The sequence below is a fragment of the Balearica regulorum genome, chromosome 2 (assembly GCF_011004875.1).
Source record: "Balearica regulorum gibbericeps isolate bBalReg1 chromosome 2, bBalReg1.pri, whole genome shotgun sequence".
NCBI lineage: Eukaryota > Metazoa > Chordata > Aves > Gruiformes > Gruidae > Balearica > Balearica regulorum.
Window position 1 is genome coordinate 99,015,468 of NC_046185.1, and position 26,898 is coordinate 99,042,365.

Below are 26,898 nucleotides of genomic sequence, written 5' to 3' on the forward strand. Positions count from 1 at the left end.
AGATATGATTAGAAATGGGGGTTTAATTTAGGTTTCCTGCAGATTCCAGGACTTGGGTCTGTTCCCAGATCAGCTGTGTCCCTGCATAGCAGGGACGGCTCTGCTGGTTTTTCCTTGCCTGGGTTGAGAGAGAGGGAGAGAGAGATGGTTTCTACGTGCTTGAAGTCTCCAGTGACCTCACCCTCAGCCCGATGTGGCTATATGAAAGCATTTAGCCTTATTAGCAGGCATGCGGCAGTCATTACTCGTTAGAAGATTGCCTGTGTGAAGAGGGCTTAGTCTTCTTGTTGAAAGAACAGTATTCAGTCGCGCCGCTTTGAGCAGTGGCACTGTGGTGCTGCTGCACTTAAATATATCTTGACTCTGGAGCGCAATGGGGATATATCTGCGTGTGTAGTGTGGCTTCGCAAAGTATTTTATTACAATTAAGTTTCAGTTGCGTACATACTTCTGGAAGGAGGGAGCTTTTCAAATGGTGTTATCAAGGGGAGTGTAAGTTGTAAAGAGTAAGTGCCATACAAAAATAGCGTTGTTATCGTTAGCTTTGGCTCACTTATGTACTCCTCCCAGGGATCTCTGGGAAGTCATTATAATATTGATGAATTTGTATTTTCAGACTCTGTGCAAACATGAGCTGTTTTCTCACCAATTGAGGGACAAAGGTAGGAGATTATTTTTAGCTGAGCATATACAACTGTAATGTAAATAGGAAGGCATCATGCAGCTGCTATTGTATCATATCACTGCAAGCCCATAGCTGCCCCTCCCCGGCACAGCGCATAGGCAGAAAGAGGTCATTCTCCCTCCTTTCCCTGTCTTTCAGTCACCTGGCAAATCCAACCCTCTTCCAGGTATGGAAGTCTAGAGGAAAATTAACTCACCTCAAGCTACGTGCCTTTTCAGGGAGCTTAGCCCAGGAGGGATGCTGGGTTTCCATGTCACAGCATCCCTGCTCTGGATTAGGAAGAAGATGAGTAAGTATCAACTGGACCAGAAGCCAAAGGCCAGCTGTTACTCCTCTGCATTCAAGTTGCCTAAAAGAAAAGACTTACGGATCTGCCTCTCTTTGCAATTCCACATATTATTCTTGTAATAACACTTTCATCGTTATTACCTGTCCTTTCTTTTGCTGCCAGGAACAAGCAGAAGCCAGTTGTTCACCTCCATTGATGTTAAGGTCAAAACACACAGGAGATGCAAAATAAGTTCTCTGAAATGCCTGCTTTCATCCTTGGGTTTCAGTTCCTAATCACTCCTAAAGTATAGCTTAAAAAGAAAAGATGAACATGCAGTTCTTAATTTTCCTTTTTTTTAAAAAAAACAGAATCATATGCACCAGAGATGGAAAAGTCACATTAGAGCATCTATTTAGTAGCCCTAACTAGTTTAGTTTAGTGTGTATTTTTTTGAGACCATCATCTAGTTTAGTTTTCCCCTTATACTCTGCACGCACACAAACCAGTTATTTTTTCTTTTAGTCCACGCTCTCCTTTTCATTATCTTTGGCACTGTAACACACAGAGAGATGTTGACTTGGTTCGCTGCTGCAGATGGGAGCACCTCTCCCAGCCTTCCCCTCATGAGGTCTCCGTGGGGCGGTAAGCCCTTGTTCGTCCAAGTGATGAAGTGACTGTGGTCTGTCTTTGGATGCGTGTTACTGAATTCTGGGAGTGCAGCAGATAAGAGCTCATGTGATAAACTCAGCAGCTGGTGGTCTGGTGGACAGAGGTGGCTTCTCTTGAGACATGGTGGGACCACATGGCTGTGGAGAGCAGCAGGCCCTAACCTTCAAGCCCTGGGTGCATTTGTTATAGTAACGGTGCACTGAAGCTGGGCTAGGTGCAGCCCTGGGGGTTCCCACCCCCGACCACGTGTCGTGATGGGTAGTCCCCGTGGCACGAGCTGCCGCCTACAGCCCCGTAAATCTCACAAAGGAAATCCGCTCTTGTGAAGGCAGGTGTTGTTCGGGGTGGTGGGAACATTAGGATTCCCAAAGTCTCTGAGTAGGGGAGGCCATGTGGGAGCACGGCACTGCAGAGGGGGAGAGCTTCTATTCCACAAATCCACCCAGTTGATTTTTGGACCCAAGGAATCTCTCAGCACCCGCAGCAAGGCCTTCAGCAGAGAGCTCCACCACTTCATTGCACATTGTTTCCAGAACCGCTTCTTTCTCTTTGTTTCCAGCCTGCCACTCCTAGTTTCATCACCTTTTAATAATATCAGGGAGAAAACCACTTAATTGGAAAATGTATGTTTACATTTATTAAAATACAGTTCACATGAACCACTTTTATTAGGCACCCTTTGCTGTAGTGCTTGTTACGTTGGTGGCAGCAGCGAGCCCTAAGACTAAAGTTGCTGTGTTTCTGAATGATGGGTATTTTCTGGGCATCGGATCTTCCAGCACCTATCGCCTGTGTTCCAGCTCCAGCCAGGGTTTTCTGAGCAGTCTGAATTGCCTGCCTTACCTACCAAGTTTGACTGAGAAATAAAATTGTAAAAGGCTATAGAAAATTGCAGATAAGCAGCAGCTGCTTTGAAGAGTTTTGGGTGTTTTCACTAGTCAGTCTTAAAAAATAGAAATATAAATGTAGCTTGCAGTAGAGCCTAGGTGTGCTTGAAGAGAGACCAACACTTTGGTTTCTTGCTTTATTGTCTTAGTAGTTGGAAAACAAGTTCCAAATTTCTTTCTCTCCTACAATAATCATGGGAAGATATTGGGGGAGGGAGCTTTTGAAATGAATTGTTTGTGTTTTAATATAGTTGTCAAAAAAAAAAATTATGCGGGGATGTTTTTACCAAACTTTCACACTTAAAAGGTTTTTGACTGCTATTGCTTGTAGAGAAAGGTTATCTTAAAGCCCAAGTTAGCTGAATCCAGAAGCAGCCAGCTAAAACAGGGCTTGATAATCCATGAGGGAACCCATTTCAAATCGATAGTGGTACACGCACACTGTGACCGGATTGTGGAAATTCTGGCATTTCACCATCTTTATTATTTGGTGTTATTCATGATCACCACCACCGATTCTGGGATTTGTTTCAGTGACTGACAGTTCAGGCAAGTGTTTTGGATGCCGCCTTAAAAAAAAAAGTATAACGTGCAGTGGAAGCATGTTCATATCAAGAGGAACTTATGTGTCGGTGAGGATGATGCACACAAGCTTGTATGATTCCCACAGATACAAATAGCTTTTGACAAGGATGGGAAAGTAGAAGAAGAAAAAAAATACAGCAGGCAGGAAGGAAGAAAGAGGAGAGACGTAGCAATATAAAGGAGAAAGCTGTGTCCACCAGATGATCCATGCCTGGACATAAGCCTATAGCTCTGTGTAGACAGGAGTTCCTGTTTAAGTCCATGGGAGGTACTGGATATTCACCACTTCTCCCAGTCAGACCCCTTACTGAGATGCATATGTTTGGAATAGGATCCCAAAATCTGGGCAAATACTTCTGCAGGTCCTGGCACTGGAGTGTTTCTATCCAACGACATGGAGGGATGGGACTTCCATGGTTACCTCGCTCCTCTTTCTCCATAGTTCAGAGCATAAACCAGGCCTGGGACTCAGGTCCCTTGCCACTGTTGCCACATGTGTAGTTGGCTGTTGGCAGACAGTTCTGGTCGGAAAAGGTTCAGTATGACAGAAATTGATGTCGGGGGGGGGGTATCTTGTGCCTCTAAACTGCTCCTTTTGAAATTCCTTGTACAGTGACTTACTATGTTGGGCAGGAGGAGTGGCAGGATAATACATGCAGTGTTATTCATTGGCCTAGTTGCAGAAGTATGTAGCATATATTTATAGATTTTATACATTTTTTTCCAACAGAATCAACTGTCTCATAAACCGCAGTTGACTGCTAGTGCATGGCATGGGATTAACCAGTCAGAGGCATGGTCAACATCGGATGGGAATCCTTGGTTTCCTCGTTCTGGAGCCTCTGTCTTTGAGCTGTGGGACATTCCTGGTCAAATCTTCCTGCCCCAAAGGGATGTGGAGCTGGTGGGGTGCGAGGGGAGGTACCTCGGGCCCTGCTTGCAGGGAGGGCGCCTCTGAGGGCAAGCAGTGCTGGCAGGGAAGTGGCAAGGCTGCTGGGTGCTGTACTGTCATGGAATCCAACCTCTTCTATGAGACAGGCCATGCGACTTCATCCCAAGGTTTACACTTAATACTGTGAACAAGGGTGTTTGAACACTGGAGTGCAATGTGTATCTCAAACTGCTTCAACTCCTTAACGTCGAAATGTATTTTTAACGATACAAAGCCATGCTTAGTATGACAGCGTTACTCGCTCCCAAGGGTGAGAGGTGGTTTCGCAAGCCTGCTGTGATGTTCCTTTCAAGTGAGTCCGTGTTCCTGGAGAGGGATGGCTCTCGAGGCAGCTGGTATGCTCCGTGCCTGCTGAATGGCTCAGAAATGAGATGAGCAAGTGTATTCAGGTGTTCTCCTGCCCTTTAGCCCCTACCAAATAGGGGTTACACCTTCAGAGGGGTTCTACCCGCCCCTCCCATGCCTGCGAAGAGCACCAGAGGACACGGGGACCTCTTGGCAGCAGATTAATGGATATCTGACTTCAGCATAAGCCACCCTTTTAGAGTTGCAGACCTCATTGGGGTTACACACAGCAAGTTAAAAACACGTGCCAAATTTTTAAGACATATTAGTCAGAATTTCCTGCCCTCATTGTGGTGTGCTGGGGGGGGGGGCGGGGGCTCGGCCCCGTGGGCTGTGAATGGCATGAGGCCACATCAAGTGTTTGAGCCTGCAGATGCAGCACTGCGCAGTGAGTGCTGGACTGCTGACACGTGCACAGATAAGCGAGTATGTAGGTGCTTTGTCATGTTGGGACTTCAAGGCCCAGCGTTTGCAAGGTCAAGGAGCAGTTGGCACCTGTTGCTGGTCTGTTCTCCTGGCCATAGCAGCTCCTGGTAAGATGGTTACATAGGATTAGATGTTTTTAAAGTGGGGTGAAGTGGGGGCAAAGCAGACACAGTGTGGAAGCGGAGACCCAGTGCAGGAACTGCAGGGGGAGGAGGAGGAGAAAGAGGAGAGATGATCCTCTCCCTTAGGGAGTGCAGGAGGTGAACTCAGCCGCAGCTTGGGGGATCAGGTGTGAGAAGGGAAGAAACTGGACAGGTAACCCGACTGCTGGGGGAAGGCAGGTTCACGCTCTTATGGCTACAACTCTGTATGTACTCATGGCCTTCCCCTGGAAATCAGCATGCCTTCAACCATTTCACACTGGTAAGTATACACTTGTTTGGGCAGAGGTGAGGATGACATTCCCATGGTCATTTAGGAAGTCGTGTGTTGTCAGAACTGAGAGCTTCCCTGGTTGGAAAGTGTCTTTAGATGTGGATGACAGGCTCAAGGGGATGATGGGGAAGCTGTTTTGCCTCTTACGCCTCTCTGAGCAGCTGGATAGAGGTAAAGCTGGATTCCCGCTGAGGTCTTGTGCTGAGAAATACGGAGCTCAGAGAAACCGTTAACACTCGTGTGACAAGGACAGGCGTGAAGTCTGGTGGTCGATGTACTGATTTCACGGAAACAAACGGCGCTTTTGCAATTTCAGCCTTACCGCTCTCCCCCGCGGCAAGCGTCGCCTGCCGTGCACGTGTGTGAGGGCACACGGGTGATCTCACGCTCTCCCCTCTCTCTCCCTCTGTCTCTCTCTCTGTTGTCCCCTCTCTTTCTGCAGGTCAGCGTGGAAGTCTTGGTAGAATACCCTTTTTTTGTATTTGGACAAGGCTGGTCATCCTGCTGCCCCGAGAGAACCAGTCAGCTCTTTGATTTGCCATGCTCCAAACTCTCAGTGGGGGACGTCTGCATATCGCTCACGCTCAAGAACCTGAAGAACGGCTCTATTAAAAAGGGCCAGCCCATGGACTCAGCTAGTATCTTGCTGAAGCATTCAAAGAATGACAGTCTAGCTGGAAGTAGACACAGGTATGCGGAGCAGGAAAACGGGATTAATCAGGGAAGCGCACAGATGTTAGCTGAGAACGGTGAACTGAAGTTTCCGGACAAAATAGGATTGCCTGCAGCACCTTTGCTCACCAAAACAGAACCCAGCAAGCCCCCGGCAACGAGGAAGAGGAGGTGGTCAGCCCCCGAAACACGAAAACTAGAGAAATCAGAAGAGGAGCCACCTTTGACTCTTCCCAAGCCTTCTTTTATTCCTCAGGAGGTTAAGATTTGCATTGAAGGTCGATCCAACGTAGGAAAGTAAAAGTTGTTTGGGGAAAGGAAATTAGGCTATCCCTTGTCATTTTTATCCAGATTACTGTACTGTAGACTAAATAACCCAGTATTTACATGTTATCATCTTATTTTAGGTTTATGTTATAACCTTGTTGTTATAGTTGCAGCTGGTATTATGCAGGAGACTGGTGCATATGTTTTTCCACAAGTGTTTGTCAGTGACTAGGTTTATCGAGAGCTATGGAAGGGGCAGTATCTGCTTCACACACCCTTGGTGGAAATGAATGTGTTGTCATGGCTCCTGTTTTCTAACACCTCGTGTAGGACAGGGTCCAGCTGTGATTTTGTTTTCTTTTTGTCGTTTTTTTTTTCTGTTTTGTTTTTGTTTTGTTGTTTTGGTTCCTGTTCTAGTTTTTCGGGGGGAGGTGAGGAGAAGGGAACTGTAGCAGAGGTGTGGGTCACGCGTGGGGTGCGTGTGTGTGCGTGTGTGCATGTGTGTGTGTGCGCATGTGTGTGTGTGCGCACCCGTCCCGAGGAGGGACTGCGGCTCTGTGGCGGGTTGGTGGAGAGGTTTCCTCACCCCAGGTGGATGCTGAGGACACAACCCATGGGTGTTCCTGAAAAGGATCGGACAGTCTCTGACGTTTTCAACAACAAGCCAACTCTTACTCAAGGCTCTACAGTATATATATATATATATGTATGTGTGTGTGTATATATATATATATATACATTTTTGTGTGTGTATATGTATATATATATTTTTCCCCCCATGGGGTCTGACTGCACTGATTTTTATTCCTAAAGCAACTGCCACACCAACATTTCCTTTCTGCTTGCTAGTGCAGTTCCATTGCCCGGAGTCAGCAGACGGGGAGGCTGTACGGACTCTTGCACCGGTCGCCCTGCAAGGTTTTCCTTCACGGCAGTGGGGTGGGCGAGTGGGTGCGTGCGTGTGGCGTGGGTGTGCGTGGGTGTGCGCGAGAGGAGGCCTCCGGCTCCGTGGATGTGCCTGGCTCAGGCTCACTCCTGTTTCTGTGCAGTGTTAGACAAATCGACCGGGTTACGCCATTGACATTTGCTTCCACAAGGTAGACGCATACTGCCCCTTTGAGATCACAGGCATCCATTGTTTGCAGTTAGGTTGCAAATCTCTGTCTTTAACTCTAGTACTGTTTTTAGTTCATGATTATGGACAACTGGTGCCACTTTTTTCAAATTTCGGTGTGACACAGGAATCCGCTGTTGAAGATGAACCTAGAATGTCTTTAAGCACTTAAAATGCTGTTCACACTTTATTGCTGAGCATCCTGGTCTAACACTCAGTACGTACTGTATCTCACTTAAATCTGCTTGGAAAGCAACAACAACAAACAAACAAACAAATCTCTTCAACACTGTAACTACATGCAACTATGTAAAGTTTTCTCACAGGCAAGATGCTGAAAGTTTTAATGTGGTTTCAAAGGGATGAATGTGAATTATTGAACTAGTATGTGACAGTCATTGTCCACAAAGGACTACTTAATAGGAGGCACTTTTTAAACTTTAATGCTTGAGAAAGAGTTAAAGGCATATGCGAGCTGACAGATAATTAAAAAAAAAAAAGAGAAAGGAAGAAGGAAAGAGGAAAAAAAAAAATCATTGTCCAGTGTTTCTGAAAAAGATGGACTTTAAAGAATCTTGCAATTTGCACATCTTGAGTTTATCATTTGTGTGGTATTCCTGCAGTTTTTACCTAATAATGTTGTGGGTTGGGGGGGGTCTGAAAGAGCATAAACAAATGTAGCAATTACTCACTAACCTGCCTACGCTCTAGGCCATTTCATAGGGTTGAGTTCCTTTCAAAGTTCATTTTTGGTCTTTCTACCGTATCTGCCACACAGAACCAGGTCCTACCGGGACAGCTCTGAGAATTTTTCTTCAGACTTGCTGAGAGTTTTCCACAAGAAATGTTTCTATACGTGAGCAAGGTGTTTGTTTGTTTTGAAAACAAACCTATTGTTATTTTATTATTATTATTTGTTATTTTAATTGCATCGTTTTCCATTGGAAAGGCGAGATTTCAAGAGTTTGGTACAAACCAAGTAGGATTGGGGGGGGAGGGGGGACTCACGCTGTTCAGTCTTTTCTTTCCCCAGGTAGGGCCGGATCCTTTGAGGTGCTGTGCACCCCAGCCTCCTGCACAAACCTCGGGGAGGTGCAAGTATGAAGTACTTCGGGGCTGAGCGCTAAAGCCTGTTGCTGCCACTAGAAAGATCCCGTTGATTTCAGTGGGATTGCGCTTGGGCCTTCACGTGATCAAGCGTTCGTGTCGTTGTTTTTGGTTGGCGAGTTCGCATCCTTCAGGTAGTTTTGAAGAAGCTGTACTGATAGGGAGAAAAGGAGATAAAAGTCCGTCATTAGAAACGCAGTAACCTAAAGTGAACAAATTTATTTAAAAATCTTGTTTTCCCTCTCCCCTAAAATACAGTGCTTTTATTTAAGAGAAGAAATGTTAACCCCAAACCCCAGCTTTGACTCTGTTATTTGTTACTTGAAATTTAGCTCACACCAGAACTAATTGTTTTTATACCATATTCTGGGGTGCACCAAAAAGTTGAAATACGTTTAAAATAGCTTGAAACTTTTCTTCAATTTCCTTGAATTTTATTAACCTCTCGGCAGGCTACCAAATAGCTGAGTGGGTTTCTTCTCACAGTCACACTGCTTAGTTAGTGCTTATTTGTTAATATTTCTGCTCAGAGAAGTTGCTTAATCTTCCATATACTCTGCTCAGGGCACTTGCAATTTATTATTTCGTTTTGTTTCCTGTTTTGTTTTTAAGCTTTGATGGTAAAGGAATAGAAAGAATTACAGATTTTAGTTCACAGTCGTACCACTATTTCCGTACTTCACGCATACTTGGGAAAAAAAAGAAAATCTCAAGTAAAACCATATGCATATACATTTGTGGTTAATAAGGAAGCAGGGGCTATTAAACTGACTGGATCTATTCAACTAACACTAAAAAAAAAAAAAAATAATAATAATAAAAAAATACATTTGGAGCAATAGGAATGTATTAGTTCTGTGCTTGTATTTCAGACTGAGGAATTCTGAAATAACTGGTTCTTTCCAAACAATTGTCCCTTTCCATGCTTTGGCTTTTGTAGGACGTGCAATACTTTACGTGCCAACTTAGACTCACCCGTGCGGTGTTAGCTAGATCTCATACCCACTTCTGATTTCCCCGGTTTTGTCCTTTTTTGAATAGTTTCTTTCTCTCCTTTTTTTTACCTATTAATAACTCCCTCCCTATCCCCTCCCCCCCCCCCCCCCCAAAAAAAAAAGGGTCAATCATCCCTTGCCCCGGGAAACACCAACCGTTTTTGTATTCGATGTTAAAAAAAGATCCAGGAAGGAAAAAAAAAAAAAAAAAGTATTAATATCTGCATGTCGTCCGCCTGGACGACACACAGCCGAGACCTGGCTCCCACTGCGGAGAGAAAAATCCCCCTGGGGACCAAATCCTTTGCAGAAGCGGGGGGAGCTTTGCCTCTCCTCCCGGTGCCAAGCATCCCTTGCAGCGAGCCCCCGCACCTGGGGAAGTGCCATCCATCCCCGGGCGCATGCGAAAATACCACTCGCGGGCATAAGAGATGCTGAGGCGAAGCCAAAGGAGGAGGTTTAGCCGCTGCTTCTGCACGGCACCCGCCTTGCAATAGTAACTGACAGTAGTTTTCTTTTTATTTTTTTTTTTTCTTTCTTTTTTGTAACAGGCCTGTTTAGTTTACAACGAAACGCATACAATCACCAAGAAATTAGTCAGGGCAAAGAAAAATAAAACAAGAACCTCTTTATAGGGATTTCTAAAAAAAAAAAATTATCTATCTATCTATCTGTCTATCTATCTATCTAATCTATCTATATATCTATATATATAAAATGACTGTTCCTTATAGTGTTTAACTTAGGCATTGTTTCAGTTTGTCTGGGCCACATCATGGGGAATTTGAGTTTGATGTCACTTACCTCGAGTCCTCTGGTCAAGAGCCAAACTGGAGTCGCTCTTGACCTATTTTATCATTTCGTACGTTGCCCTTGGGCTCGCTTTCCCTGGAAGATGCGGACCTCGGGAGGAGGGGGGGGACACACGTGTTCCTTTTTTTATTCCTTTTAATTCCTTTGTCCCGCTGTCGTTTTGTTCGACCTGTCGTTCCCGTCATTTTCTCGGCGTGGGGAAGTGACATCACTACTCTCGTTTCCCTTAAATCAAGGAACATTTAGAAACCTTTCACACCTTTTACTCAGGGATGGGGCTGGCATATGTGTGGTACACTGATGTGACCAGAAGCAGCACTTTTACTGCTCCGGAGTAGGGATGTACAATGTTACAGACGAGTTTGGATTTCCTGCATCTCATGGTATAAAACTTTGTAGATCTCACTTAGATTGCAATACAAAAGCAGCAGGCTCAGCGCGAACTGTAGCTGTTGGTTATCATGAAAATTCACTCTCTGCAGAGATTTATTGTACTTTCAAGTGTATTGCCAATAGTAAAAAGGAAACGGTGAAATTCTTTAATACTTGCAACTGCTTAAAAAAAAAAAAAAAAAAAAAGGCCTGTATCAAGGAGAGGGCATCCTCAATATTTTTAAACACTAATAGTGTTATTTCAAAGAGGTGGGCTCTTGGCACAGTGCTCTGCGTGCCCTGGGACCCAGTTCTGCCAACAGTTACACCCGTGCTTATGGGAGGTCCGGGCTGGCCGGCGAAGGCCGCTCGCTCGGGAGCTCGCTGTGAAGCACACGTGTAAATCTTTGTGAAATTGAAGCTTGGTTCAGTCAGGGCCAGATCCTGACCTCGATCAGGCAGCTGGAAAAATCCTGGGGTTTGTCCAGGTTTGCCAGGGCGGAAGCCCCGGGCGAGTGTGGGGGGAGGAATTTGGCCTGTTGAAACACTTCTGCTGTCCCAGGAACTCCACAAATGGCAAAACGGGACACGCGCTTGTACAAACAATTTACATTTCTTCCCTCCCCATCATCACAGGTAACAGCAGAGTCTGCTCTGGGCTCTGGCCAGTGCTGATGTGAAAAGCAAGGGGAAAGAACAAAGACCAGAGTGCTGGCAGTAATTCCCTTTCCTCTGGTTTCTCCAACCCTCCCACCCCCGCAAATCCCGAAATACATCGCAAAACGAGAATTTGTTGATGCAGATACGCATACGTGCGCGCACACCCCCAGACAGAAGTGTCTGTTTGCACACGAATAAATACGTGTGAATTTTTTTTTTCTGCGTATGCCCACACGTCCACTTGATTCCCTGTCCTGGGGACAGCCTTGCTTTGTCTCGATAGGGAAATTCCAAACGCGTTGCACACCTCTACTCCAGAGTTCAATTTCTTTTACATAGACGACCTCGCTTCAGATGTGTTACCTTTACTGATAGGATCTTTTCTTGTAGCACTATACCTTGTGGGAATATTTTTTGATGTAAACCTAATTTGAGAAGCTTATTAAAAAATAGAAACTTTTTTTGAAGCACTCACATTGAGGAGTACAGGTAATGTTTTAAAAAAATTGCACAAAAGAAAAATGAATGTTGGAATGATTCATTCAGTGTTTGAAAAAGAGATGGCTCTGTTTGAACAGTGAGTTTCATACCTTGTTTGTAAAAAAAAAAAGTTTTTAAATACAAAAGCAGAGAAAGGTTGAAAGTTACATGTTTTTTGTATATAGAAAATGTCACGTCTAGATGATCTGATTTGTATTGGCTTTGGCCAGGAAGAATTATTACTTAAAAGGCTCTTAAAGAACAACTGTGCTTAATTTTCTGTTCGTATTACATGGGTCCCATTTTTGGGGAATGGAGTCATGCTTCACACTGTTTATTCCTGTGCTGAAAATACACCTTGGAGCAGCAAATCTCGAGTGCAGCTACCGGGCACTTCAAAGGGTGGCTACTGTGCAAACCTAGAGTCTCACCTCCAGCTCTGTTTTGGCTTTAAGTCTCCCCTGCCTGCGCCGAGGGAGCCCCTGGCAGCCCACAGGGCAAGGCCCGATTTGAGGGGACCTCCGCCGCGCTCTTCCCAGGCCGTGCCGGGCTGTGCCGGCCGCGGTGTCGGGGCCCTGCGGGGGCCGGGCCCGGCAGCGCCGCAGCTGCCCTCGGGTGACCGAGCCGCTGCCAGCTGAGCGCGACCTTAGTTCCCGCCTGAAGCCTTTCGGTCCCGTTTTTGGTTGGTTTTTGTTTTTCCTCTCTCTGGGATGCTGTTCCACATTTTTTCAGCACTTCCTGTTGCAGACAAAACCCAAAGAGTATAACCCTGAGCAAGAAGTGCTTATGACAAGGGATCCTACCCAGCGCTCGCAGCAGAGGGATACCCAAGGCGACCCGGCCTTCCAGCCCCTGCCACTGCCCCCTCTCCCCCACCTCTGCTTTCAGAGCCATCGGGAGCAGTTGGTCACACAGAGCACGTTCCCAGTGATGGTCTTGACCGATGGCGAGACCAGTGTTTTTCAGAAGCCAAAAAGGAGAGGATCCTGAAGCAGTTTCTGAGGAGAGGGTCCTTTTCCTGTCCAAAGATTGAGCTGGGCAGCTGGGAGCGGCGGCAGGGAGGAGCGGGGGAAGTGTCAGGCTGCTCCTGTCCCCCTTCCCCCGGGGTAACCCAGGCTTTGGCTCCCGCAGGCACACGGGGCAGAAACACTCGCCCTGTCCAAGTGACTCCCAGCCGCTCGGAAAACCGGCCCCAGTTGTGTTACAACGAAGTGCATTCAGCCAACTGGTAGTATTTATACAATAACAGTCTCTAAGGTTTCTGTAGTTTTTTTCTTGTCGTTAGCTGAAAGGACTCTAGTCTTCCACTGAGGATTTTATGGAGGCTTCATCCAAGGTTGTTGGGATTTTTTTGTTAGTTTCTATTTTGAGCGGTCAAAGCTCCTGCCCCTTTCCCTCGACCGCGCAGTAGGTATGCATTGGAAGTGTTTGCAGCGAGCGTTAGTCACTCGTTGAAGCTGTCGTGGCTGTACTACGGGATTGCTGACGAGCAGAAACTTCAGGGCCCAGATCCTCGGCCGGTGCGGTGCTGGTGTGGGACCACCGGCTCCCCGAGCAGCGCTGCTCTGCCCCTTCACACCAGCCGGCGAGGGGATCCTGCCCTGGTGTTTGCTTTAAAAAAAAATCCAGGACCCACGTACTCTCCCTTTGAAGACGCTCTGCAGAACTCCTGTCCAAGTCAGTTGGGTTTGGATCCGTGTAGCCGAGGGCAAAAACGGGCCGGGGGCAGCTGCGGGTGGCTCGGTCCGTGTCTTCTGCCTGGCCACCGGGCGGCCTCTTAGCGAAGTTACTAATCTCTTAAGGCATAGTAGATACAACTCTTCACGACAGTCAGCTAATGTTGAAACTCACTAATGTATGTATTTGCTCTTTTTTTTTTTTGTTGTTGTTGTTGTTGGAATAATATATTAACTTGTTGAACACTGCTCTTTTTGCAGTGTTACAAAGGGGGGGGGCGGGGGGGGGGAGGGATTTCCCAACCTTTTTCAGTTTGGGTGAGCTACTGAAAATCATTTTGTACTAGCTATGTCACCGCTCCCGGCAGCCGGCGGCGGCGCTTGGCATGGGGCCGTGCCCGGGTAAGGTTTAGCCATTCTACAGCGGTAATTTTTAAGGTCTTTTTTTTTTTTTGGTTTTGGTTTTTTTGGGGGTTTGTTTTGTTTTGTTTTGTTTAAATCGTCTGGTATTACTAATGAGGGTTGTTGCAAATCACACTTCCAGTGTAGTTCCTAGTGTAGGCCCAGTAAAAGGGATATCGCAGCTTTGTGTTGGGGAGAAATCGAGCTGACATGGCCAGTACAAAGGAGAAATAGGGAGGGAATAACGTTTTGCACCTTATTGAAAAGAGGAGATTTTAAGTGCATACAGACATAGTTAAGAGCTTTTATTGTGACAGGAGAACTTTTTTCCATATGCGTGCATACTCTCTGTAATTCCAGTGTAAAATATTGTACTTGCACTAGCTTTTTTAAAACAAATATTAAAAAAAATGGAAGAATTCATATTCTATTTTCTAATGGTGGTGTGTCTATTTGTAGGATACACTCGCGTCTGTTTATTGAATTTTATGGTCCCTTTCTTTGATGGTGCTTGCAGGTTTTCTAGGTAGAAATTATTTCATTATTATAATAAAACAATGTTTGATTCAAAATTTGAACAAAATTGTTTTAAAGAAATTGTCTGTATACCAGTACAAGTTTATTGTTTCAGTATACTCGTACTAATAAAATAACAGTGCCAATTGCAAACGCGTGTTTTGTCTTTATGAGGTACAACTGAATGGGAGGGAGCTTTCCTAGGGAAGTCGTTTGCCTAATTTAACCCCCACCTCACCCTGGCAACGCATTTGAGAGCGTTTGCTTTTATTCGTGACCACGCAGAAACACGCGTGTGCCCATAAAACCCTTCTCCAGGCCATTAGAGTGAAGCGCTTTATTGCATAACCAAACCTTTCCATTTACAACTTTTGAACACTGCAAATGCTCGTGCCACGGGCACTGAGGCGCTGCGACGCACATGCGGTCGCTGCAGGTGAGGGGAGGCAGCGCCCGGCATCGCCATCGCAGCAGGGCCGAGCCGGGCAGGGAAACGGCGAACGCTCATCGGCTCTTTTTGGCCGATTACACAGAAGCGTTTCACGGTTATCGCAGGCAACACCGAGGAGCTTTGGACTCTCAATTATTTATTTATGCGTGAAAACTTCAATCAGTAAACACTGTGACAAGTAAATGCTGGGGAGGGCTCACTGAAACACCTGAATGACCACAAGCCAAGCGAAGGCTGCAGGGGGGTGGTCCGTGCTGTGGTTAGGGGCGCGGAGCTGTGCCAGCAGCTAACCCAAACACGCTTCGGCAGCTCCCAGCCCTCAGGGAAGGGCCCTGCCCGCTCCTGCCCGCTGGCTGGGCTGCTGCAGAAGGCAAACTGCTCTTCTTGGGCCTTGGCTTTTTTAAAATTTTTTTTCTCTCCTCTACACAACCAAGGCCAAAGCTGGCACCCATTGCAAAAGCCCCCCTGGCTCCAACCAAGAACTTTTGGTATAAAACTGGTATTAGCAACTAAAAAGCAACATCCCATGGGGCGGAGGGGTGGGAGGAGGTGATGGACAGACACTGTACGTACACTGGCAGAAAGCTGTAGCAGCAAGTCTGTTCAAGACAGCAGAGCTGGATGGGTATAAACTAGGGAGTGCTTGGTTCAGAAAAGGCTTCAAACTCTCCACATGTCTGTGACTGGAAAACACCAGCCCCTGTCCCAGCATGGTGGGGCTTGGCTAATTGCTGCTGTGTTTCTTGCTCACCCCAATCCTTTCTCCTCCCGCTATTGCCCAGCTGAAAGGAAGATGCAGGCACATTTTGTATGCGAAAAGCTCCTCCAAATGTAAGCAGAGGCTCCTCCTGCCCCTGCTGACAACTCTTCATATTTACAGAGTGGTCCCATCCTACATTCAAACCCCCCCCGCCCCCATGCCCTCAGGTAAGCTGCCCAGAAGGGCACAGCCCAAGCCCCTGCTCCATGGGTGAAGAGGCCAGCTGGCGGTGCCAATAGGCAGAGGGGTGGAGGCGCGCACCCCCTTGTTTCTTTCAGAGAAAGAAGACCTGCGGGGGCTTGTTTTGTATCTGGCAGGATGCCGGCTCAAGGCCCACCCCAACAGGCTGGCCTCACCCCTACGAGGGGGGTCTTCACTCCTCGCAGCACCACACGGTCACTCAGGCATGAGCGAGGCTGCTGCCATGCCGAGACCTTCCTCCCCAAGGAGAGTTCAGGTAAGCCAGGCTGGGTGCGTAAGCTGCGACACATGCTGCAGCAAGGCGACTCCAGAATATGATTTGGAGCAGCGGTGCTGGTTTAGGTGTCCTTATGTTTCAAGACGCCAGAGATGGACACGCAGGGATTGCTTTAATGAAAGCCAATGGGCTGAACCTCAGCATTGCGCTTGGGTGCTCAACCATAACCTGGCTGGGGGAAGCCGGCATGAACTTGGCCTACAGCACACGTTATCACACTCACAGTGTGTTCCTCCAGGCAGGAGGGGACTGGGGTGGAAAGGTTAAAGAGGACCCGGTTACGCAGAATCACTTAACGCTAAGTGCTTACAAATGTCATTTCCCACAGAAGGACACCAAGTAACAGCGAACCCAGTTAAATGTGCAGGTGAGGTAGATCCACAAAATGGCACATGGCATTTGTCAGTGGTTGTGGTTGCTGCTCGGCCCATCCTGCTGGGTGTAAGGCGCCCTTGGCTCCCTCTGCACGCCGGTTCCTTGTGAGAGTGGCAGCGGGCTTGAGCAGGGCACAGGACCTGAGGCTAAGTGAGAAGATGAGGACAACCACAACAGCACAAGACTGGGTATGAAAGGAGTGCTCCAGATCATCTTTTTTCAATTTGCCAGCCTGTATTGAGAGCTGGGCATGTGCAGTGTCAATGGTGAGCGCTGACACAGTTGAGGGTTGTCCCTGAACAAAACTCACACATAACTTTGGGTGAGATGCAGACATGCCACCACTTCAGCTTTTCTGCAGCCGATTTCTCTCTCCTGCTCATTTCAGAGAGAGGAGAAAAATGCAGTAGAAAGAAAACATGCTGCTTATCACAATGATGGTACGAGCTATTTAGAAAACCAAATACCCTAAATCAAAGCTTTATCGGTAACTATTCTCAGCGTAAATGTCATTCATAGCCTGGAGAATTCGGGGGACAACTAAAGATTAGCCTATCCCCATCCTTGCCTATTAGTCACGGGTCAGTGAGAGGCATGTGCAAGAGCGGGAGGAAAGCGGGGGTAAAAGTGGCCTGAGGCCAGGCTGGCCAAGTGAGCAGCCTGCCTGGGAGGAGGCTCCATGCTCGCCACACCTGTGGAGGGGCAGCCCCTGCCTTGCACCCAGCGTCTGCCCTTTGGAAAAGGAAACTGTTCCAAAGACACGCCACCAAGCTGCTCTGTTCAGTGTGCATATGATCTTTTTAAAAAATGTTTACAAATATATATTTTTTTATATGTATATGTAGTTCTCAAATTCCATTTAGAAATGTAGCTAAAAAAAAGTAGAAAAGCGCTAGAAGAGAAGGCGTGAGACCAGCAGACTGCTGCACTTCCCACGTATGAAGGCACGAGTGTGGAGACACACCTGTGGTCAGGCCTGCCATGATGGTCTCACCCCACTCCTGACGGAGGTGTTTATCTGCCTTTGTACCCCGACCCTTCACACCACCTAAATAAAGGAGTGGTGACCTCCTACAGCCGTACCGATGCAGAGTAGTAATCCTGCCTGTACTCTGGGCTTAGTGCAGGCAAGAGCAGGACGTGGCCCACGGTAGGGTTTGCGGTAAAGAAGCCTGGCATCTTCTTAATGCAGTGTTCTCAGGCTGGAGGGAACAGAGATCAGGTCCGTTGTTCACAGGGCCTGCTCCTCTTCTTGTTCAGGTTCCTTCATGACATGTGGGCAGGACAAATGGGCCTTAAAGCCAGCACAAGTATAACCTGTGCTCACATTAAGGCCCTTAATTCACCTCCAAAGCAGGGGTCATACCACAATTAAGAATTATGTCCTACATGTGAAATGGAAGACATTTAAAATACATACTATTTAGATGACATTCGGTGCTTTTTCTAATGTGCACAACACACTTCTAAATAACCACAGGGATCAGCTCATGGCTTAGATTTGCTCCTCAGCATGGTCAATTGTACCACTCCTTGTGCATGGCTTTTTGAGCAGTACAGCACATGAGTTTAATTCTAGAGTTTCACTCTTCCTACAGATCACTCTTTGGCTTTTCAAAGGAAGCCTGCCTCTTTCCACAGATACCTAGGAGAGGAAAGTAAGACTCTGAAGTACTGAAGTAACACCAGCTGTATTACGATCTCAAGCAGCACTTTAAAGTAAGTGGCCAAGCATTATTAATTCATCGGTGCTCATTTTTACATCATTTACCATAACGAGCTACTGTGGTATTCATGTGGAGGCAATGTGTATTTCCAAGGAAGTTTCATTGTGACTTATCAATTAATTAGCGGGCCATTACACTTTATTAAAGTGTTACCCAGAGTCTTAAACATTCATTACTACCTTTAGAACAACTGCTTTAACTCCATCTCAGTCTACTAGTGTCTCTCATCACGCTATTCTGCTGAAAGCTCTCTTTTGGTTTTCAGGGTGTCAAGGACTGCAGAGGAGTAGTACCAAAGAACCAAAAGTGAACTTGATCCCCCCAGCCTCATTTACCTGGCCACAGACAACGCACAGCACTTGCGCATCTTTGCTAAAGGATACGAACAGGCAAGGGAACAGGGAGGGCTGCAGAGAAACACCCCCCCTTGGTGAGGTTACTGTTGCTGAGTTTCAACGTCTTAAAAATCTGTTCAGAGAGAGCAGGTAAAAGCAGGAACCCAGGTAATTCAGTAACTGGGTGCACAAAAAAAGCAGGCAAGCTCTGAGACATTTTCTCCTGAATGATCTCCACAGGTGGGGGCAGGGGGGACAGCACGGATTTGCTACATTTCAGTGCCAGCTTCCCTGAAGAGGCAAGTCCATTGAATAGGGAAGATTTAAGTAAGAACAGCAGTAGCAGCCCTGTGAAGTGAGTGAGAGAGATCTGACATTTTTGCCATCACAGTAAGAAACGACTGGTAGCTAGGCCTCATCTGCCATCCACCTCTGACATTCTGCAGGCTGGCAGCCATGCCACAAACATCCATTCTTTTGCCAGAACAGAAGATTAAGATAATTTGATTTTTGTTTTCTCCATGCAATTCCTTGCATCTTTTCCTCTCCCAGCCTGCAATTTCTGGAAGGTGCACTGCCAGAAGCTGTGGCAGCTGACAGGTCAGTCTTAAAAACACGAATGTGTGTATGTGTGCAGGCGTAACAGCCGTGTCTGTACAAGCCAATTCCTTGTCAGTTGAGGTTTCAGCAGCTATTTATCAGAGGGGGGGGGGAACAGGTGAAGAAATGTTGATTAAAAAATAAAATAGGCACAACAATAAAAGATGATGCTATTGCATTTTGAACCAATGGCACTGTGTCAATAGCACAACCTTCGCCTTCCAAATCCCAGCCATAGCCCCTCTGACGGCTATGACACTGCCATTCTGAGAGAGAGGAGAGTTTGCCCCTAACACAACACGGAGGAGAAGGCAAAACTAAACAGCAGCCCTTCCTGCTCACCTCCCCCGCCCCTCTCTCTCCAGCCCCCCAGTCCTGGGCTAAGAGAAGACCTGGCTGTGCTGCTGGGTGACCCGGATAAATGTTGTTCTCCTGCTCAGTTCCTTGAGTTTGGCAGCTCCCACGTAGGTGCAGGTGGAGCGCAGGCCCCCGAGGATGTCCAGGATGGTGAGTTCCACATCCCCTCTGTATGGTACCTCCACAGTTCTGCCCTCCGAAGCCCTGGAGAAGAGAGCGGTTACCGCATTTATGTCTAGATGCAAAATGTAATAATGTGTTTACGGGAGCAACGTGGAGCTTAATATGCTGCATGCTCTGATTTACAAAGGTTCCCCCAGCTTTATTGCTTGCTTGTCTGTTGCTGCTTGGTGCTCTCAAGCACTGAAATGCCTCAACTCCAGTCACCACCAATACTGGGAACCAGAAGCAGACAAATCTTGTAGATGCCCCAATACTCCATGAGTGTATTTACCGATCTGCCCCTATCTCCCCTCCACCATCTGCCTACATGCAAGTGAAGCTTCCAGCTTTATTGAAAGGTACATTTGACCTTGAGAGTTGCAAGCTTTAAAGTATAAGGAATGGACAGGCTCAGGCAACTTACAGAAGCTGGCTCTCAGCAGGCACCACTCAGCACAGCTCTACGGAGGCTTCACAGCCCCGGGGCTCTGTCCCACTGTCATCACTGACCAGATGCAGATGGAAACGTTCCGGCTGTCTCCTACCGGCCTGATTCTCCAGAGCCCACAGAGATGGAATGGGAAACCTGTTACTGAAATCCACTGCAGAGCTGTCCCCTGAAGCTAAAAGGTGAGCTAGCATAGTTCAGAGCCAGGCAAAAAGGCCAGAAAAAAAATAGCAGTGATGTGACTACTGTCAAGTATGGGCACATACCAGCACAGGCTGCACTGCTCCCAAAAGCACATCTGAACAGTTACACGGTGGAAGAACCCAGGCAAATATCTTTCATTCCTTCCCCTTCAGCTTTCTCCAGCCTCCTGCTTAGCAATTCCTCCTGCAGCAGAGTTCCCTGATCACCAGGTGATCTCACTAGGCTGTAGAGCAAGCTTGTTCTGCACAGCATGCTAGCTCCTTTGGAAAGGCAGGCCTTGGGGGGGGCTAAGAGAAATGCGGAGGGGAGAGAGGCTTGCTCTCCTTCTTCCCTACAAAATGGAGGCAAAAATCCCAGTGGGGATCTGTCATTGTTGTAAATGTGGCTTTATTTACTTCTCCCTTAAACAAGTTGTTTAGGGGACAGTGCAAGTAAGAAAGGGCGTGCCTGTTTGGAGGCGCCATTTGCAAATCATTAACAACAGCCACAGCAGCTATGTGGAGGTACTTCAGTGAGAGCCTGGCTATATTTCATTCTGTTAGTTTAAATGTGAGGTCGAAGCCCTAGGGAGACAATAAAGGAGAAGTGTTAATATGCCATGTGAATAAGGAACCATGATTAATCTCCCTACATCTGATGAGTAATTGACTCTTTCTTGAAACTCTTAAACAAACACTGTGATAAGAGGCCAATGGAAAATGTATGTGCCACTGCCACCTAGCAGACTACGTGGTGCTCAGTGGCGTGTTGTAGCGCTTGTGCTGCTGGGAGTTCACAGGCTTTTATTTTCAGCTCCAGTGCCAGCAGGAAGAGAAGGCCTGGCCCACAAAAGGACACAAAAATAGTCATGCTGCCATTTTGTAGCTTGGGTTTCAGCCATGCCCACCTCCTCCAAAGTCGGGAGGTTCAGCTCGGCCTCCAGGGAGCTTCCCGCGAGGCTGTGACAGACACTGCATGTCTGGGATTTGGGGAAACCAGTGTGAATTTTACCTACCAGATCCTGCCATCTGAAGAGCCCTGCATGCTGCATTGGACAAGAAATGCAGGCTTCACTGCATTCATGCATGACTGCCCATTCAGTTCATGCATGAGTGGCCAATTACTTTATGCATGAATCCCCCATCAGTTCTAAGATGAGTGCCCTGTTAATTCATGCCTGAGCATCATGTGGGGCATGATTTGCAGGGTTTTGATAGCAGAGAGCTGATTGCAAACAAAGGCAGCCCCACTTTCAGTGGTTTAACAGATCTGCAGAGATGGAAACACTGCTCCTGAGAGCTTGAACACTTGGTGGTCCTTTTTTTTTTCAAGAGCAAAATCAGAGAAATCTGAGACACACCCAGCCACTGCCCCTGGGAGATGCCCCTGCAGTGGCTATGATGGTGTTAGGAAGCTGGAGCTTGTGGGAGGCCACTTTTGGCATTGGAGAGCCAAACCTACAAAAGTGGTGAACACCTAACGTCACAGCCCCAAAGCTCTGAGAGCTAGACAGCTGCTACTGCTCCTCTGGTATCAGCTGATAAGCTGGTGGGATGTCAAGGAGTAACCTACGGATACCATACTGGGAGAAGCATGCTGGAAGAGAGGTGTGAGACTAGCTCCACAGAAAATACCCAAAGCCCAGTTTTATGTTTATCCTTGAAAATAAGCGTCAAAAAGGGCTGAAAATTCTCCATGCTCCCCATCCCTACATGCTGGGAACAATGGCTGTTCCAGAAGGAAAATAGGACGGAAGTGGGACAGAAATCTAGAGCTGTGAGTTCAGCAACTGCAAGCACAGCAAAAAGGTCAGAGTTCAGTTATGTTGTTACAGATGTCAAAAAAGCCCCAAGAGACTGAATCTGTTTGGTGTGTCATCCCCCAAACAGGGAAATGCCCATGCTGCTGCATGTGAACACTGTTCCCCCACACACCCTCTTTTTGGATATAAATGAAGCCCTACAGCTACTGAACTCATGACCCTACTGGTACCTTCAACAGTGGTGTTAATTTTTGCTTGTACGATTTTCATCATATGCTTTCATGCTAAAGCACAGTGAGTAACTTGAACTGCCGTTACATTCTTCATTGTATGTTTTGAAGGGACAAGTCCTAAAATTTGTAGCAAGTTAACTCTGCTAGGGGTTCATAGAGGCAAGAGGTGGAGTTTGTAATGGGTAATTCAAACTGTTGGGGCTTTCTAGGTTATGTGTTTTGCAGAAACAAAGTGTGAAGCTTGTAATAAGCATGTGCTGAGACTGTTGTAATATTAACCTCCGTATTCTTGTCCACAGGGATGAGGGGGTGAAGTTTGTGATGAGTATATATTCAGGCTGTGTTAACATTAACCCCAGTCCCCATGGGAAAGGGCTAGAGTTTATAACAGATAACATGTTGCCCAGACCGTGCTGATGAGTCCTGTCATCCGGTTCCCGGGGGAGAGTGGGTGGAATTTTAGTCAGCGTATGCACATGTTGGTGCACTATTAACTGCTGTAGTCTGGGCCAGGGTGGGGTCTGTGATGGGTATGTAACCCAACTGTGATGTTAACCCCTTTAACATAGTGCTCAGGATGGAGGCGTGACATTTAAGTAAGTGTACTGCTACAGCATTAATCCCTACTGTCTGGTCCAAAGGGAGGAAGAGGGGAGTTTATAACTGATGTACATTAAGATTGTGATGATGTTGAAAGAGTTCATAATGGATTAACATTCAAAGAGTTCTTTGATATGCACCTTGCAGAGGTGAGGAGATGCCGTGACATGCCTGAGGAGCCATGCAGCTGGAGATGCACTCTCAAAAGGAGGTAGTCCATGCCAAAGGTGTGCACTCCCAAAGGGACTGTAGTCCTTGGGTGACCCATGCCAGAGCAGGGACAGATGCAGAGGGACTGTGGCCTGTGGACAACCCACAATGGAGCAGGCACAGTAAGACACAGAAGTGGCAGACAGAAACCATCACCACAACGTCCTGTGCCACCCCTTTCCCCACTGAAGGAGTTGAGACGACTGAGTGTGACCTGTGGTGAAAGTAAGGGGAGCTGTGACATAGCGAGGCGAGAAGAGGTGTCTGGCTTAAATGGAGTCTGGAAAAGGGGCAGGAAAGGTGTTTACTTATGTGTCTGTTTAATTACCCAACAGTGATTAGAAGTTTGTGTTAGTTGGCAATAAATTAAACTAAGTAAAAAGTCCCCAAGTTGAGACTGTTTTGCCAGCAACGAATGCCTGCACGCAGGCCATGCATGGTTTACAAGAGGAGTGACAAAAGCTGGCACACTTGGCAGAGAGCTGCATAAGCAAGTCAGCAGGAACTGCTGAGGGATTTGCATCTTTGACATCTCTCCCAGAGTTATGACCCAAAACTAACCCTTTCTCAGAAAAGAAAGGTGAAGACGGAGCAAATGGGACTCCCAACAGCTGGGAAAGGTATGCTTAGATGCTCTCAGCAGAGACTCTAAGTCTCTCGCTAGCCACCGAACGTGAATAGAAAGGGTGAACTATTTGCTTCAGACTTTTTGCACAGGGTTCAATCTGTGCTGTGCCCTGCAACTCCTGGCCAGCTCAAGGCTGCTGCTGCCATGGAGGGATGCGCACAGTGCGTGGGAATCCTGGCAGGGTGGATGAATGCTCTGTCAGCCCAGCAAAATGTGGGTCAGGATAAAGGGGTGAGGCTGCCCTGGCATGAGGCAACCTGAGGAGTGGAGCATTTAAGAAATAGCAGGAATTGGGGGCAGGTCTTCCAGGCTGTCATTTGGGATACAGAAAAAGACAGTAAGTAGCAGCCAGCTGCTGGTGCTATTCTGTCTCTGTGGCACAAATTCCACCCTACAGTCAGTATAAAGTGCCAACACCCAGCTTAGTAGCAGCTGTGAATTGCTGAGTGATCACAGTAGAACTGCAGCGTTCACACAAAACCTGTGAAATCTCAAAAGGGTTAACAAAAGCAAATTGGCTCTAACTGAACAATACTGCGTGGGGTTTCTGTTCCTGCTTGCCTTATTTCTCTTCTCCCATAAAAGAAACTTAATAATTGCCTTTCAGAAATTCCCAGCTCTCATCCATGTGCCTTGTGGAAAGAGGTAAAAAATGTAAAAGAAAACCAATATATAAACGACATAAAAGTTATGAAACATGGTACACAGATTTCATACAAAATTAAATGGGATCAACTTGACATACTCATTACAAAAACAATCACTCTCATGACTTTATTCCCTGCTACAGCCATCTCACCTTACCTGTCAATTTTAATTTAACTGTTTGCTGGAGGCTCAGGTTCTCCAGCCAAAATGTCTAATTTTGAGAAGATGAAGTTAAGTGACAAGTAGTCTGATTCTGCAGGGAGCTGAGCACACTGAGCTCCCCACCGTGTGACTAAAACATTGTGAGTGCTCAGGCTCTTTTAAAGACAAAACAGCTTACTGGGCTGACTGATACAGACTTACAGCTGGGCTTTTTAAATGCATATAAAGAAGTCCCACTGACTTGACCTGTTTGGGGTATCCAGTATTTAAGATGCTGACTTAGAACCCTTTTGGTTCAAGTTTGCCATAAGCTAAACTAGCAAGTGACTAAACTTCCTGTAACTTTTCCTGTAAGAGCAATTTAGAGCAAAGCCTCACCCTGTTTGCAATCATCCCTTCACTATAAATGTGCTGGGCAACTAACAGTTGCTATTTTTAAACCATGGTGACACTCATGTGGGACAGGCCAAGCAAGATAAAGACCAAGGTTGGTATGGGTAGCCAGCTCTGCGTCGTGGCTGCAACCTGGCTGCAACGTGAACAAGATGAGAATCAGCTCCTTCACAGTTAACAGCCAAGGCTTACAGATTTAATATTTGGAGCTGTTGTAGCTAGCAATAGACTGGGGAACTCCTTCTATGTTATCTGTTAGTGGCACAAAAAGGCAGTACTTCAACAGGAACCAAAAATTTCAGATTGTGCTTCCACTCCCTTGTTGCTGAGGTTTCAGAACTTGATCCCCAGGGGACTGTAAAATCAGGATATAAAGCAAAATACAGCTATGGATCAAGCAGAATTTGTATAGTATTGTCCATAAGGAATTGAAACGGTCTGTCTAGACTGAGCCAAATTTTTATCTAAGGGGGACCAGTGTCAATTAATTCTCCTGCTGGCAATAAATTTTGTTGCCAGATCACAAGCACACCTAACTAGGTGGAGCAGAATTTAACAGCTGCCTTAGTCCTTGGCCCACTGGTACAGCTAGCTTTCTCAAACTTTTCCTGCAACTTCCACCAGCTCTGTGGTGACCAGACCCTAAATGACTATGCTGCACTGAGATCCACACTGCATGCTTGGGCTGCTCTGTGATCTCTCAGGGAGCTGCCATTAACTACATGCCTGACCAGCATCAGGCCTTTTCCACACTCCAGCTGACACAAGCACAGGGTAGCAAAGGACAGTAAGTTCAGATAAAAGGTTGCCAGTATCTCTGTGTAACTGGCAGCTGCCACTTTTAAATTATGAGATAATTACTAGTGGTGTTCACTCAGACCATTTGTTCAGAGGCTTTGATGATAAGCAGATTCGCTGGGGGACAAAAAAACCCGTACACTGCTTCTGTGAACTGGCAAATGAACTCAGACTGAATCAAAGCTCAGAGGTGCGCAGCACATCTTTCTGGTGCATCATTTCAGCTTGTCTCAGCTGCAGATGTACTTGTGCAGCTCTTTCTTCTGCAAATAAACAGTTGTGCTTGAAAGCAAAAGCACACTGAACCTGCAGTGCCAAAAGAGCCTTGCAGGTCAACCAGGTGGAAAGCCAGTCACGTGCGTTGCTCCCCTAAGCAATCCACTGGCTGTCCTCAGTGGAACCAGATGGCCTGCAGATAGTGGTGCTTTTAACTGGTACAGATGCAGCCCCATATGAGATTTAAAAAAAAATCCCTTGCATATTGTTCACTAGCTTCTGATCTGAGTCCCAGAAAGAGGTACATGGGCTCAGGTAAAATACACTCAAGACAGACATGTACATCCTTCTCAGGCAGAAAGTAAACATATCCCTGCCCCCTCCTCATCCTAGTAGATGCAGAAAAATCCTGGCTTTAAAAATCTGCCAGGATATACATGTTCTCCTCAAACTACAGTATCCACTGTATATTTTTGCTTGTTAAGAAATCTTTTTTCCTACATAAACAAATGCCCTTGGAAGTTGTGAAAACTCATCACAAGCTTTTTTGCCCTTGAAAAGCTCTTTACTATCATCTCTCCTATGTCCAACTGATTTTCTACTCTTCAGAAGTCTTCCTCAGAAAGTAGTACTAAACTAGACTGTGTCTAATAGGCACAGACTATCAGATAAGTGCAGTGTCCACAAGCTCTCTGTTTCTGCATTTTCACGTAGGCTTCTCTTTTAATGAGCCTGGGTTTTCTGCCAGACCAGGAAAGCGAATGACTTTGTCTCCAGATTTCTCCTGCACAACGTTTACCGCTAGCATTCCTTCATCTCCATAATTATTGCAGTCTTGGAGCTCATAATAGCAGGATTGAGTGCACCCTCAGCAAGTTAGCACTCGACACCAAGCCGAGTGGTGTGGTTGACAAACCTGAGGGACAGTATGCCATCCAGAGGGATCTGGACAAGCTCGAAATGTGGACCCATGTGAGCCTCATGAGGTTCAACAAGGCCAAGTGCAAGGCCCTGCACATGGCCTGGGGCAACCTCCAGTATCA

General features: G+C 46.7%; 2 protein-coding genes across 20 annotated transcripts in view; one reads left to right on the forward strand and one right to left on the reverse strand.

The window, feature by feature from the left end:
- The window catches only part of ATXN1 (ataxin 1), a 234,219-nt gene extending 215,055 nt beyond the window's left edge, over window positions 1–19,164 (forward strand). For all 17 annotated transcript variants that reach the window (XM_075745057.1, XM_075745053.1, XM_075745049.1 and 14 more), the window contains one exon: window positions 5,698–19,164. In XM_075745057.1, the coding sequence (XP_075601172.1) occupies window positions 5,698–6,228 (531 nt within the window). In that variant the 3' untranslated portion in view covers window positions 6,229–19,164. The remainder of the gene's footprint in view (window positions 1–5,697) is intronic.
- GMPR (guanosine monophosphate reductase) overlaps window positions 12,423–26,898 on the reverse strand; it is a 51,492-nt gene continuing 37,016 nt past the window's right edge. The window contains exons 9-10 of one of the 3 annotated variants that reach the window (XM_075745070.1): window positions 19,448–19,616; window positions 12,423–18,038 (exon numbers count right to left, since the gene is read on the reverse strand). In XM_075745070.1, the coding sequence (XP_075601185.1) occupies window positions 17,889–18,038; window positions 19,448–19,616 (319 nt within the window). In that variant the 3' untranslated portion in view covers window positions 12,423–17,888. Of the gene's footprint in view, window positions 19,617–26,898 lie in introns of all 3 variants that reach the window. The other 2 variants (XM_075745073.1, XM_075745072.1) reach the window with 2 other exon arrangements.